At 43.0% G+C, this 13,901-nt stretch overlaps 1 protein-coding gene across 1 annotated transcript in view; it reads left to right on the top strand.

Moving 5' to 3' along the window:
- ccdc80 (coiled-coil domain containing 80) overlaps positions 1-6,337 on the top strand; it is a 32,495-nt gene extending 26,158 nt beyond the window's left edge. The window contains exons 6-7 of the mRNA XM_078559722.1: positions 892-972; positions 4,228-6,337. Coding sequence (XP_078415848.1) covers positions 892-972; positions 4,228-4,544 — 398 coding nt within the window. The 3' untranslated portion in view covers positions 4,545-6,337. The remainder of the gene's footprint in view (positions 1-891; positions 973-4,227) is intronic.
- The last annotated feature ends 7,564 nt before the right edge of the window (positions 6,338-13,901 follow it).

Here is a 13,901-nt window from a genome sequence, read left to right as displayed (position 1 = left end):
TCAATAAGGTGGGTGGAGTGCACATACATTCTGAGCAGGATGTGTGCAATCCACCATATTGATATAAGCATCAAAAGTGGCACCCAGGGCCCACCCCTGAAACAGGCATTAATCTTTTTGCACATGTAATTAATGCAGCTTTACACCGCTTTACTGAACCCTTTAGCAAATTGTTGTGTGCTGAATGCAGATCTACATGCAGCCTAGCCAACAGTCCTTAATGGGACTACAAACCACCTCAAAAGTAAGTTTGTAATAATTATATATCTGAATGTGGAGCTGTGAGGTGCAGGAGCGCTCACCCCAACTCCATTTGGAAAACACTGGATGCTGTCAGCCATCGATTGCCCTGCTACCTCTAGTCCCTCACAGTCACAGCACCCTCCCATCCCTGCACTCCTAATTGTCCTTGTCTTTAGCAAGACCTACCTCAGGTTTTCCTGCAGTGACGCAACAATTAGAAATTCATATGCTCTTTGCTGGTGTGCTTCTTGGAGAAGTCGAGCAATTGTCTGCAGCTCACTGTTCTGTTGTAAAGAAGACCTCGGGGCCATTATCAGATCAATACTAGTGCTCAGTTCTCATTGGGAAATATGTGATGTAATGTCCCCATTCCTGGCCATTTACAGGCTTATATTTACAACTGCATTATTTCTGCATCTATTTCATTTGTTTCTCTTACTTCGTTAGTGATTTATTTTCTAGTACTTCTGTTTCCAAACTGACCTGAGTGTACTGAGCTAATTGGCTTATCTGGAACTCGTGAACCCAAAACGGAAAGAGAAACATTGTAGAAACATAATACCATAGCTTCAAATTTATTTTGTAGTGTTATTTGCGGTCTACATATTATTCCATAAGATTAACTTGAGAATAAATCTCTCTTTTAAGGTTTACGTCATTTGGCTGTTCTGAAGTTGATGGGCGTGGGTATTGATGTTGGAGGAGTTTTGGAACTCTATCCAATTAACGGTAAGAGTGCTTTCATTAAGATTCGATATATTTAAAAATACTTATGCTGCTGTGAGAGCTGAAACTATATCTGGCAATGACAGCCAACATGTTCCAATATAAATATGGCACTATTTTATAAGTAAATAATGCTTGTGCCCAAAGGAGCAGCTTAAGAAGTGAGAGGTTTTGCAATATAACATGATCTCTTTTATTCTCATAGTTTTTAATAAATGTTATAGCATCGACTTTCAACCTTCCTTTAGCAAAAGTCTACTTGAAAGATGATACTGTAGAAGTTCCTTTTTTAAAAAAAGCTATAAATCCAATTGAATCATAACCAATTTTAAATTATTAACTTAATTAATAATTAATTAATTTTGTTTTCATCTCATAAATTACACGAAAGTGACTTCCAAGTTCTGTTTCAGTAGTTGGTTCCTCCACATTCTGCTGGGAATGTGATGTGGCGGTAGGTGTGGGGAGGGGAGTGGGTTGAGGAATTGTTTTATGGTGTTGTCCATCAGACACAGGGTTCCCTTTGACAGCGGAGAGATCATTCTTGTCATCAGCATTGCTACAAAATTATTTTTTTGTGTCTTTGATGAGTGATTCCTTCTCTTTTTCACAGATTTCCTTTAGAAAACCTACTAGAAACAATCCTTTTTCCAGACAATGTTTTTACTTAAACATTAACTGGTTACCTGAATAACTTTCAGAACTTTTCTGAATTCTGACCAAGCTTTGTAAAGGCATTTCTCTCTTCAGCTCCTTGGTACCTTTCAACACTCGTAAAATGAAAGCTATAATAGGTTCTTGGACAAATAAGTGTGCAATCATAACCTTAATACAGTGAGATACAATGAATTCACTAAATTTACATCTATCTTCTTTGGTGAAATATGGGATTATCATAATTTTTATGGGAATTAACTTTTGCATTTTGATTACCGTGCTAAATATAAGATCACATTTCAAAATACATATACAAGCCAAAACCATATAAAAACACAATATAAGGCCAAGAGTTGTATAATCACTATTTTCTCATTGCAAGATTTGGCTTTTTGTGAATAGGATACACCTGGATAATGTCTACATATGTATAAATTCCAATGTAATACCTGCACTAGAATAGCTTGGTGGCATAGAGGTGGGGGGTGCAGTTAGGGTTATGGGGTGAGGGGTTGGGGGCAGGCAGCTAATTCTGATGTGCGGGCTTCCAACTCTAGATTTGGGAGATAGACCATTCAGCATCAGAAAGCTGATCATGTGAAAGTTAAATGAGTTAAATCAGTCTTGAGCCTGAATCTGTGTTTGCCTGAATCAAGGTGAGAATTGATTACTGCTGTTATTCAGCACATCCATTTTCCGTATGTAAAATTTAGCAACTTAAGTATCAGATGTGCTCTCTGAAACTGTTTCAGTTCAGCTTCAAAAAGCAAACATGTATAAAAGACAATACCCAGTTTAGATCACAAGGATATGTTCCTGAGTTAGATTGCTTCATTTTTAGATATTAGGCAGCGTGACATACCCCTGAACACAAGAAAAAATCGTTTATTTAAGTGGCCAGGATCGCTGTGCCCAAGACAATATTCAAGGCAGAACTGAAACTTGTAACAATTGTGTACAAAACAGCATTGTGAGTCAGTTTTCCTAATAACAAGCTGTACCAATGGAATGGTAGGACATGGATTCGTGACCATAAATCACCATGTGGTAATTTCCCAGTCTTTGCCAAGCTACCTGGGGGGCATGGCATTAGCTACGCTCCACAGGTAGGTTATTTAACCATAAGGTTGTGTCAACGCTCACTGTTTTCACCCTTCCCCTAGCAGGTGTCGGGTGTGTAATATTGAGTGATATCCAGAAATGGATCACTCTTCCTATTCACCTGTAAGAAATGGTGCGCAACACAGAAAATCCAAGAGAAAAATTGCAAAATGGACTAAAATTTAAATAGATTCATGTAAAAAATATGAAACTTTACAAATAAAGAAATTAAATGAATAATGGTGATCTGGAAATGTCATCTCCAAATTGAAAAAGTATTGCATATTGGTTTCCCTGTTCCATAAATATTATTGTTTTATTTTATTTATCCAACCCCATCAATTTTTTACGGGTTTGCAGTAGGTTTTAAATGTTTCTATATCAAAAATGTTTGGTGGAACAGGGATTTGCCCAAAAGTATTTAATACTGTTGTGAAAGCATTATTCCACTGTTCCATGTTTTGTCAGTTAAAACATGTCCAGTCTCTGTGGAGGTATACATTTCACATAAATGCATCTATTGTCTCCACAATATGACATTGGAGTTCTTTTTTTAAAAAAGAAACTTGATGAAACTCCATGAGGATTTTTTTTTCTCGGATGTGGCAGCTTTCAAAGTTTGGGTTTCTGTTTTAGTACTTCTAGTGCTGTCAACTTTTGCTGCATAAGACAAAATTCAAGAATGTAGCAAAGTTTAACTCAGAAGTCCAATGAGAGATGTGGTTTCCTCTGTTTCCCATGTAATGAGATACTAGGTGGAGGAAATTGTTCATAATCCTGTACAGTATTGCAACGCCTGGCTCAGCCAGTAAGTTCTAACTTGGAGAGTATGCATAGCCAGGTAAGATTAGAGGGTTTTTTTAGGAAAGGATACAAGGCTTCTTATTCTCAACATCCAGAATGCTGTATTGCCAGAATGACTGAAATAGTAGCAGAGGTGACATAGATTTATCATAATAAAAGAGAAAAAGGTACAAGATCTAATGCAGGCTTCTCAATCGTTGCCCCAATCATGGTGAAACTGACAGAGCAAATTCGGACATCTGTATATAATTTACTTTACGACATATTGGACGGAGGGAATAAAACAGTAAATAGTTTTACACTTTGACTATATTAATATATTTTGGCTGCAGAAATTGAATCTTTGAACTTTTGAATCTTTTTATATAGTATTCCTATTGCTACACAAAATAAATTATATGAATATGATTTAAACTCTGAAGATGTCTATTCCTAGTGCAGTATAAATAACCATTTTTAAATTATATAGGTACTTAAATAAGGTAGTAAATTTATCTTGCAGTCAAATAATCTTTGAACTTGCCAAAGAGAACTTAATCTTCAGTAAAATATGGTATTTTAATAATTAATTTGGTATTTTTAGGAAGGATATATTTATAAATAGCATTTTCACTGAAATGTGTTTAAAATGAAGAAACCTTTTAAAACTTCTGTTTGGTAAAACAAGTTTATTGGCTTTGGTTGCTACATTGACAGGAAGCGCAACTGTTGATCGTGAAGAGCTCTCCCAGTCCTTGGTAGAAGATATACGGAATTATTTCCAAGTGAGCCCGGAGTATTTCTCAATGTTACTGGTTGGGAAGGATGGAAACGTCAAGTCATGGTATCCAACCCCAATGTGGAATATGGCTATCGTTTATGACCTTGTTGACTCCATGCAACTCCGACGACAGGAAATGGCCATTCAACAATCCTTGGGTATGCGTTGCCCAGAGGATGAATATGGATATGGTTACCATGGTTACCAAGATGGATATCATCAACAGGGTCACTACGGTGGATACCATTATTAAAAGTAATAAATTATGCCCTTTTGGTTTAAATGCTGCAAACTCCAAAGACAAAATTTTAAAAGCAATCTAAAAATCACATTGGATACCAATTTGAGTAATTTTTTTCATAATTACTGAAAAAAGCTTTCAGAAAACACTCTACTGCAGCTATTGGGAAAAATGTCAATTTTCAGTTATATTTTGGAACTGTTTAAAGACTGAATGTTCTGCTGACTTAAAGAACAAACTGTAGTTTTGGGAGCTATACTATAGTCAGCATTTTTAAAAGAAAGTTTGTGTAGCTGACACTTATCATGGAAAGTGTGCATATTCATAATTAGAGGTGCTTGTTTGATTTAGCATATTTATTGTGTATCAAAGGGAGAAAGACTTGCATCAACTGTAAGGAGCCAAATAGAATAGTCTCATCATGCATACATCAGACTCCAACCAGAGATATTAAGAGAAAATGTTCTTCCTAATCTACAGTATGCAAAGATGTGTCCACGCTGAAACCTAAAAGCCAAAGGAGTTTAACAAAACCGAATCTAGAGTTAGTACCACTCACTTAACATGATGTTGTGAAGTGCTGCAACAGAACATGTTTGAACGGTTACAAAGCAAAAGATGCAAGGCATTTCAAAAGTACATTTGAAATTAACTTCACACTAGTTGCAGAGATCACTCATGGTAAATATTACTTGTTTTTATCTGACCAAGAGGAAACAAACAAGCATTGTGTACTTGAAGATAACTATGCTGTTAATTTGTAGAGTGATGGTGAGCGAAATTTGAAGAGCTGTAGGAGTGCTGCGCCTCTGACCTTGCATTACATCTAACACATATTTACAAAGAATGGTCTTAACAAAACATGGGTAGATCAGTATTTTGGCCACAGCCTCCTCTTCTACAGATGAAAACGGCACTTAGGCTGGCATATGAGGAGGCCACGTGGAGGGAGTTCATTCACCATTTTTCAATTTATGGGGGTGGGCTTGAACAAAAATGTTAAATATTATTTTTAAAAATATAGGTATGTTGCAATTAGTTGTTTAGTCCTGACTAATATTGATCCCTCAATCAACATCATTAAATTGATTATTTGGTCATTACCATTTTGTTGTTTGTGGGACCTTGCTGTGCACAAATATTTTGCTACATTTCCTACATTACAAGAGTGTTTACACTTCAAAAGTACTTCATTGGCTGTAAAGTGCTTTGCCAAGTTCTGAGGTCATGAAACATGCTATATTAATGCAAGTCTTTATGTGTGTACTACTGCCAAGTTGTGGAGATGAAAAGAGTTGAACTAACATTTCTCACTAACGGTCAGAAAGGTATGGCTAAGGGTGCATGGAGGGAGATATGTGTTTGTAAAGCTCAATGGCATTGTTACACAATATATTATGGTACATAATTTCTAGTCATGGAGTGTTAGCTTTTAGAACAGAAATAATTCAAAAATTTATTTGGCATTGAATAAAATGTGTACTGTAGTTTACTTCATTTTTGGAAATGTGCTGGCAAATTCCACGAAGAATATTTAGTAAGCCAGGGTGTGTACTGTATTTCACAACCAGTGACTATAGAGTTACATAGAATTTAAATATGTATTAAGTTGTAGAAAATAAGCATTGCTTTTGGTTTTATTTGTTACAGCAGCCCACTAATTGAAAATCTGGTCAACTGGGACAGTAGCTTTCGCCACAATTTATGTTTTCCTTTCACTTGGTATCAACATAGTATTCTGAAATGTAAAAAATTCTGGATCGTTTTTATTTGGGGAAACAATAATAACACCAGCAATGTTCTGACTGAATAGTGCAATTATTTCATTGGAGTGGTACAGCGACACTGTTGTGAAAGAAAATTCCTAACATTTAAATAAAGACTTTTCTTCACCAAAAAATAGAAAATGTTAGAATTACACCATAGATCCATTAGTACCTGAGCAGGGAAAAGAGATGTTCACGTTTAAGAATAAATTAGATAGATACATGGATGGGAGAGGTCTGGAGGGTTATGGACTAGGTGCAGGTCAATGGGACTAGCGGAATAATGTTTCAGCAGAGACTAGAAGGGCCAAATGGCCTGTTTTCTGTGCTGTAATGTTCTATGGTTCTATATTTAAGACCGAGATAGATAGGATCTTGATTGGTAAGGGGATCAAAGGTTACGGGGAGAAGGTGGGAGAATGGGGTTGAGAAACTTATCAGCCAATATTGAATGGCGGAGTAGACTCGATGGGCTGAATGGCCTAATTTCTGCTCCTATGTCTTATGGTCTTATGGTTTTGGGTAAGAGATCATTCATCTGAAGATTTCTGGTGAAAGTCTTTATTCAAAAGGTTGACCTATCTTTTTTCCTTATAAGTGCTTTATATTTCTAGTGTTTATAATTTCAGTCTTTGCACTTTTCATGTTTGCTTTACTTCACATTTGCTGATGACTCAACCTACCAGAAAATAAATATTGCCCTCTCACCTTTATCATCAGGGCACGCTGCTGTTTTAAGCATTACATTAGTTTAACTACATAAATCTTTAATCTACTTTGCACCTTACAACCATCTATAAAATAAAAACAATCGCAACGCACAAAGTAGAAGACATCAATCTGAGAATAAACGCACAAAATTGTTTTTGGTCTGGAGGTTGAATTGCTCCTTCCTTGTCCAAAGGACATGGATGTCCATAGTCCCCATATCTTGCGGCACAGAAATGCTCCCCTACTGTTTCATCAGGCTGAATAAGGCAAAGGAAGTCCTCGATTTGATAGCTGGTCTGGCTTAGCTGTTCTCGACCAGGGCAGCAAATGGAGCTCAGCTGTATGTGACCCAGGAATGTCAAAAGTTTCCTGATTTCTACTCACCAGTCGCTGGCTTTATGTTTAAACGTCTGTCCTCAAGCTGAGGGCTGGATTGAGCTCAGCTTTGACACCTTCTACAATCAGATGATTTCTACTGCTCACTGTGAAGGGGCATATGCGGATAAAAGGCACTTGGGCAACTGGCACGTGTAGAACTACACAGCAACAGGTCAATGCTTGCAAGAAGATGGAAGTGGTGAAAAAGGATGCAAAAAAAGGGCCAAAGACAACAAACACCAATGTTGACTACTTAAAGGTAAGATTTTCTGTTAATCATTGTTGCACTGAAAATAATCAATCTTCGCATTTCCTCACCCCACAGAAACAATATATTAGCACCCATCTTAAACCACAATTTTCTTGGAGTTTCTCCAGATTGACCACGTAACTTTGATTGAAGATTTGCAGCGTATATCTGGGATTTCACCAATCCTACCTGAAGTTATAGCCACCTCCTTTATTTTTGTCTGTCTCATAATGCCCTGTCACTTCTACCTTGATATTAATGGATTGAAGTGCCCTTTAAAATCTTTCAGAAATTTGTCCCCAGTATGACACTCTCCTTTGATTGTTTCATATTTTATGTGAAGGAAACAAAGGGCAGAGTTTTCTGGGTGGTGGGGGGCCCGGAGCAGGAGCGGGTGGGTGTGGACCTGATCGCTGATCGTGATCGGGTCTGTGCCGCCATTTTACGCGGACAGGCCAATTAAGGCCCGCCCAGCGTGCTTCACAACTTCCATGCATAGCGATCCAATGGCGACCTGGCGGCCTGTATAAAGGAAGGCCTGGCTGCCTTGGAAAGGCTGCTCTCAATGGCTGGGCGAAGGGCTCTGCAGAGGAACAATGGAGGTTATTCAAGTCCGGAGGCTAGGACATCAGGGCAGGCCAGGCCGGAGGGTAGGCCAGTGTGCCCCTCGTTTTTCCAATGACTGTCTTGCTGCCCTCCTCGAGGAGGTGGCAGCACGGCCGGAGGTGCTGGTTCCCCATGATGAAACACGCCTGGGAAGAGGTGGCAGAAGTGGTGAGCTCCCTTGACGTGGTGTGGTGCACCTGGATCCAGTGTCGCAAGCGCTTCCAAAGACTTGTTGCATTCTGGAAGGGTGAGGACAATGCTGGCATTGGTCACTTAACCCAGCAGGTCAGCTTTCCCCCCTGCTGCCCATCCTCTGCCAAGTCTGAGTGTAGTGACTGCATTGAATCATTGACGGCATGTGTCCTTTGCTGGGTGGGCCAGCAGATATTGCCCATGACGAGGTCACCCTGAGAGGGTGGTGAAGAAATGGGTTCTGCACCCGCAGCATGTGATACACTGAGACCTGCATTACTGTTTTGAGGGCAACCTGGAGGAGCTGCACCTAGGCGCTATGCTTGAACTGCAGGACATGTCCAAGTCAGGGTGATGACATGCTGGGAGGGGAGCTTCAAGGTGGCGTGGCAATGAACCACCTGCTGCCCTCTGCACTCCACGTGCTTGCACTTCTTGCTATGGAAGGATATACCGTGTGGTGCCTAATGTGATGTAGGCAGCATGTGTCCAAGGACGGGGTGGGGTCGGGGGGGGCGGGGGGGGGGGGGGGGGGGGTTGGGGGGGAAACAGGCCTAGAACCTTTGTGTCAGTGTTCGGCAGCAGGGTGAGGAGGCACTGGAGTCCTGATGTGTCCCACTCTGGTTGGGGTGGGCCATGCGCGAAGAGAGTCCATGTGCAATTTGCACTAATCAATGCTCTTCTCTCATTTTCAGGAGAAGAATGCTCATAACGTGGCAGAGCATGCGAGGACTGGCGGGGCCAGACGCAGTTAGCCATTCTCAACCAGTTTGAGCAGAAGGCCCTGGATTTGGATAGGTGCCATGCATCCAGGTCCATTGGTGTCGATGAGGCTGGGGTGCCACGGGCAGGTATGTGTGCCCTGCAGTGAGGTCAGCATTGTTCTCCCAACAGCCATGGCAGTGCTGAATGTTCAGTGATTTAATTTTGCAACATGACTTGACCATTGCCTATGGAAGGATGAACGCATAATGATCTGGGGGACAGGGAAGCACTTTGTCATTGGATCATTTAACGTGGAGACAATGTCCTTGTTCTTCCTTTCAGCATCAGCGGGGCAGGGCCGGCAGGAGCAGCAGCAGATGCCCCCTCTCACACCTGAGGGCCCTGAAGTCTCACCAGCATCACACCATCTCTGCCAGGCAGGCACCAGCGCAGATACTAGCACCTTGGTGGCAGTTAGAACATCTGCTAGTGTGTCCTGGGGCACAGCGGTGAGGGCACTTCGCAGCCACTGGAGGAGCTGGCAGAGACAGAGAGTGCCCATGGTGCCAGCAGTTGGAGGACTACAGGGGACCAGGCATATGCTCAGTCGGTGCCTGATGATATGCCTCTGGAGTCGTCCACGACGCAGCGGCCGGGTGTGCAGGAGCACCTGGGGGAGATACATGAGGTTATGCTTGGCTTAATCTCCGTGGTGGAGGAGTCTACGCGGACGTTCGCTGAAGCAATGAGTCACATGTCCGAGCGTCGTGTGTCCCCCTATGAAGAGAATGGCAACTCTCTTGCAGAGCCTACTCCAGGAGACCCATCAGGGCTTCCTGGGGATGTGTTCTGACCAGCAAGCCCTCACATCGGCATTGTCCTCAGCTGGTCAGTGCCAGTGTGGGAGATGGTGTGGGCATCAAGCTTCCCAGCTCGGTGCCCGTCCATCCACAGTGAGCAGGGAGGTCCTTAGCAACATCACGTCAGCACAGCAGCTGCCTGTCATCTCTGCGGGCTCCTCTCAGGACGCTCCGGATGAGGGCTGCAGCTCCTCCACCCCTCTCCCAGTGACTGTAGCATCCGGTAAGGCTGTGACGACTGGGGAGATGCCAGCTGTGGAACTGGCAGCTTCCTCCCAGGTGGGGCCAGCACAGGCTCCATGGGCCAGAGGATGCCCGCCAAGGTCATCGAGGCTAACAGGACAACAGAGTGAGCAGGTTGTCTCAGATGCTACTCCCGGCGATGGGGCAGAAACAAGAGATAGCACCCGGAAACGTAAACATAAGGTCCTTTAGGCACACAACAGGTTTATCACTGGTGCTTTTGTGTTGGCCCGAGTTGAGGTCTTTATGATTTGCTTTGAATTGGAACGCCATTGTCATTTTATTTCATTAAGTTTCTTTGCCTGTGATATTAAATTTCATCATGTGACCATGGCTGAGGGTGCCTCTTTTCTTCTGTATGTGTATGGTTTCCAATAATGTTATGAGTGCTTTGTGGGACATTCAACTTTATTAACCAAGGCCCTTAGTTACTGTTCCTAACCTGCAAGATATGGCACTTAGGTATCGAGTATGGAGCCTACAGCCCAGGCTTGTCCTGGAGGTCCATCTGTGGTGGGCTAGCTGAAGGTTCTTTGGATTAAAACCTCCTGGGTGTCCCTGCCTCCCTGGAGTATGCCCGGGTCAGCATCTACCCCCTCAGCATTTCCCTTTTCGAGCTCATCCTCGGACTCATTGCTGGACTCATCCTGTGCAGCAGCAGCCACTGCGTCGACATCTTCATCGTCCACTGCGTCCCCCCTTTCCAGCGCAAGATTGTGGAGAACGCAGCACGCAATCACTATCACCGACATACGGTCTGGGGGGTATTGGAGTGCACCCCCTGTGCGGTCCAGGCATCAGAAGCGCATCTAGAGACCAATGATTCTCTCCACAACCCTTGTCGAGGCGTGGCACCTATTGTAGTGCTGCTCAATTTCTGTTCTTGGATGGCAGAGAGGTGTCATGAGCCACCTTCTGTAGGGATAGCCCTTGTCACCCAGCAACCATCCATCAAGCTAGGCTGGAGCACTGAAGAGCCCCTGCACCTGGGAGTGTCTGAGGATGTAGGTGTGGTGGGAGCTGCCTGGGTATCTTGCGCAGACTTGTAGTATCAGCATCCTGTGGTCACACACTATCTGCACGTTCATGGAGTGGAATCCCTTCCTGTTGACGAAGGCACTGGGCTCACCCGCTGGCGCCTTGATGGCCACATGTGTGCAGTCTATTGCACCCTGGACGCGGGGGAAGTCAGAAATCACCATGAAGCCTCTAGCTCACTGTGCCTGACTTGCCTGGTCCCAATGGAAGTGGCTGAAGGTCAATGCATGCCTAAACAGAGCGCCTGTAACCTGCTTGACACAAGTGTGGACAGCTGATTGGGAGACACTGCAAAGATCACCCACCGACCCCTGGAAGAAGCTAGAGGCATAGAAGTTGAGGGCAGCTGTGACCTTTAGAGCCACTGGCATGGGGTGTCCACCCACACAGTTAACAGAGGCCTCAGACCCAATTATGTGACAGATATAGTTGACTGTCTCCCTTGAGAGATGGAGCCTCCTTCAGCACTGCACCTCAGACATACTGAGGTAGCTGCTTCGCCGCCTGTATACCCTGGCAGCAGGATAGTGGTGTCTTCTGTGGCCCCTTCCGCCTTGGTCTACTTATTAGCACTGCGCCCCTTGTTCTTGCGCCTGTCCTCCCAAAGGTGGCTCTCCTGGAGGCTGAATGTGCATTCCTGGCCCCCTCCCCCTTCTAGCCCTCCCTTCCTCCTCAGAGGAGGTGCTTCCAGTGGCGGGCTCAGCTCCTATTCCCAGGCTACAGGAAGGCTTCCAGAAACCTGTAGGCCCAAAAAAGAGTGCTGACCTGAGGGTTAAGAGTCCAGACAAAGCAGCTGGTATGTGTTTTGAAATATTGCAGATCACACAGGCAAGTTTCAAAAATTTTGAAAAATCAATATTTGACAGAGCACACTCATGACCTCAGTGAGCCCTCTTCTCCCGCCCGTGGATGAGGTTTATACAAATGCGTCCTGCCCACCTGCCCGTTGCACTGACCTGAAGATTGCACGGGTGCCGAAAAACCGGCGTCGATTGGTGAGTCAAGGGCCTTAAGTGGCCCTTTAATTAATACCAGGCGCGCAGCAGATATCATCATGCACCCGCCCAACGAAATATCGCAATGGCGCGCGGTGACGTCGGGACGCTCGCCCGACGTCACCGCGTGTCATTTTACCCGCAGACGTGCGGGGCCTGCCCCCGCATGCCAACGGGGGAATTCTGCCCATACAATTTTCAGCTGTCTGCGCTCTGGGTCTGGCTGAGTTTCCATGTGAATTTGTGCTAATGAGCTGACATGAGAAAATTGGAAATAAAATGGACTATTTGGATCTTTCTCAAACCCGTCAAATATTGCTAGTGTCAAAATACTGTTGTTATCCTTACTGATGAAACCCTGGGATTTCATGATGCCCTATCTTTTATGCAATGTGGTAGATTTTCACCTTCCTGCTAGAAGTCAAAATGTGTCAGCTGCCTGCTATAGAAATCTCCCTACTCCAATGTTATTGATACCCATGGATGAAAATCAGGAGGCTCCTATGATGGGTGGCCATTCCACAATAGCAGTTTTACACGTGGGCAGCATGTTGATAATCTATCTCATTGTATATCCATTGAACAATAACTGCATTGCAATATTCATAATGAAACATGTGGGATCAACTGACCAAGTGGCTCTACACCAATCTTTTCCATCATATCTTCTGCATATTGAAGGCTAGGTCTGTTCATCTTATTTAAGATACATATTTTCTATCAAGTCAATCCCATGAAAACTCCACTGGAACAAGGAATACCAATAGCACATTTCAGAGCTAGTCTTGAATGTGTACAACAGAAATTCTCATGTCCTGCACTGACAACAGATGACTAATCAAAAAATAGGACCATTGGGTTGAGTCCTTCTTTCAAGCTGTCCTATTCCAGGTCCTCTGCTGCAAACCAAGTATGTTTTCCTTTTTAATCACATTTTTCTGCAGTTTGTAAAGAAATCAATAAATAGGTGAGAGCATGAAGAAACCCATGCTGGAATCAATTCAACCACAGCTCACCATTAGATCATGTGAAGGCATCTGGAATCAAGATGCAGCGCAGCACCCAGCCAGTTGGAATACTCTGTCATGTGTTATGACTGGTGCAGTTGGTGAAGCTGAGTTATTTAAAAATCCCAGAGGGAAACTTTAAACAACTCTCATACTCTATAACTTTAAGTGTTAAGTTTGAGATGCGACTCTAAATTCAGGAATCAAACCACCAGTTCTCGAGGCTTTAGATTAAACTAAATGAAACATGTTATTAATTTACACAGGTTAAAATATATATACACATGGTTACAAATTACTACTATCATAACTTTTAACAAATTCCCAAACTAATCTCCATTAAGGCAACAGCAACCCATAGACTTAACCAGACACCAGGCAAAGCATTTTCGCCGTACAAATTCAAAATGAGGTTCTTTTCACTTTGGTTCCTGTGGAGACAATGGTAGGCTCACAGCTGCTTTGATATTACATTGCCTCTGCCCTACACACACCACACTGCTGAAGTTATAGCTAGCAAAGCCCATTGAATGTAAATTCTCATTGTATCACCAACCTCTGAACTAAACCTCTCTAACAATAAAACCCCTTTCATAGTACCAATTTTATTAAGTAGTA

The sequence above is a fragment of the Cetorhinus maximus genome, chromosome 16 (assembly GCF_964194155.1).
Source record: "Cetorhinus maximus chromosome 16, sCetMax3.hap1.1, whole genome shotgun sequence".
NCBI lineage: Eukaryota > Metazoa > Chordata > Chondrichthyes > Lamniformes > Cetorhinidae > Cetorhinus > Cetorhinus maximus.
Note: the sequence above shows the minus strand (reverse complement) of the source record. Positions and strands in the feature narration are given on the sequence as shown.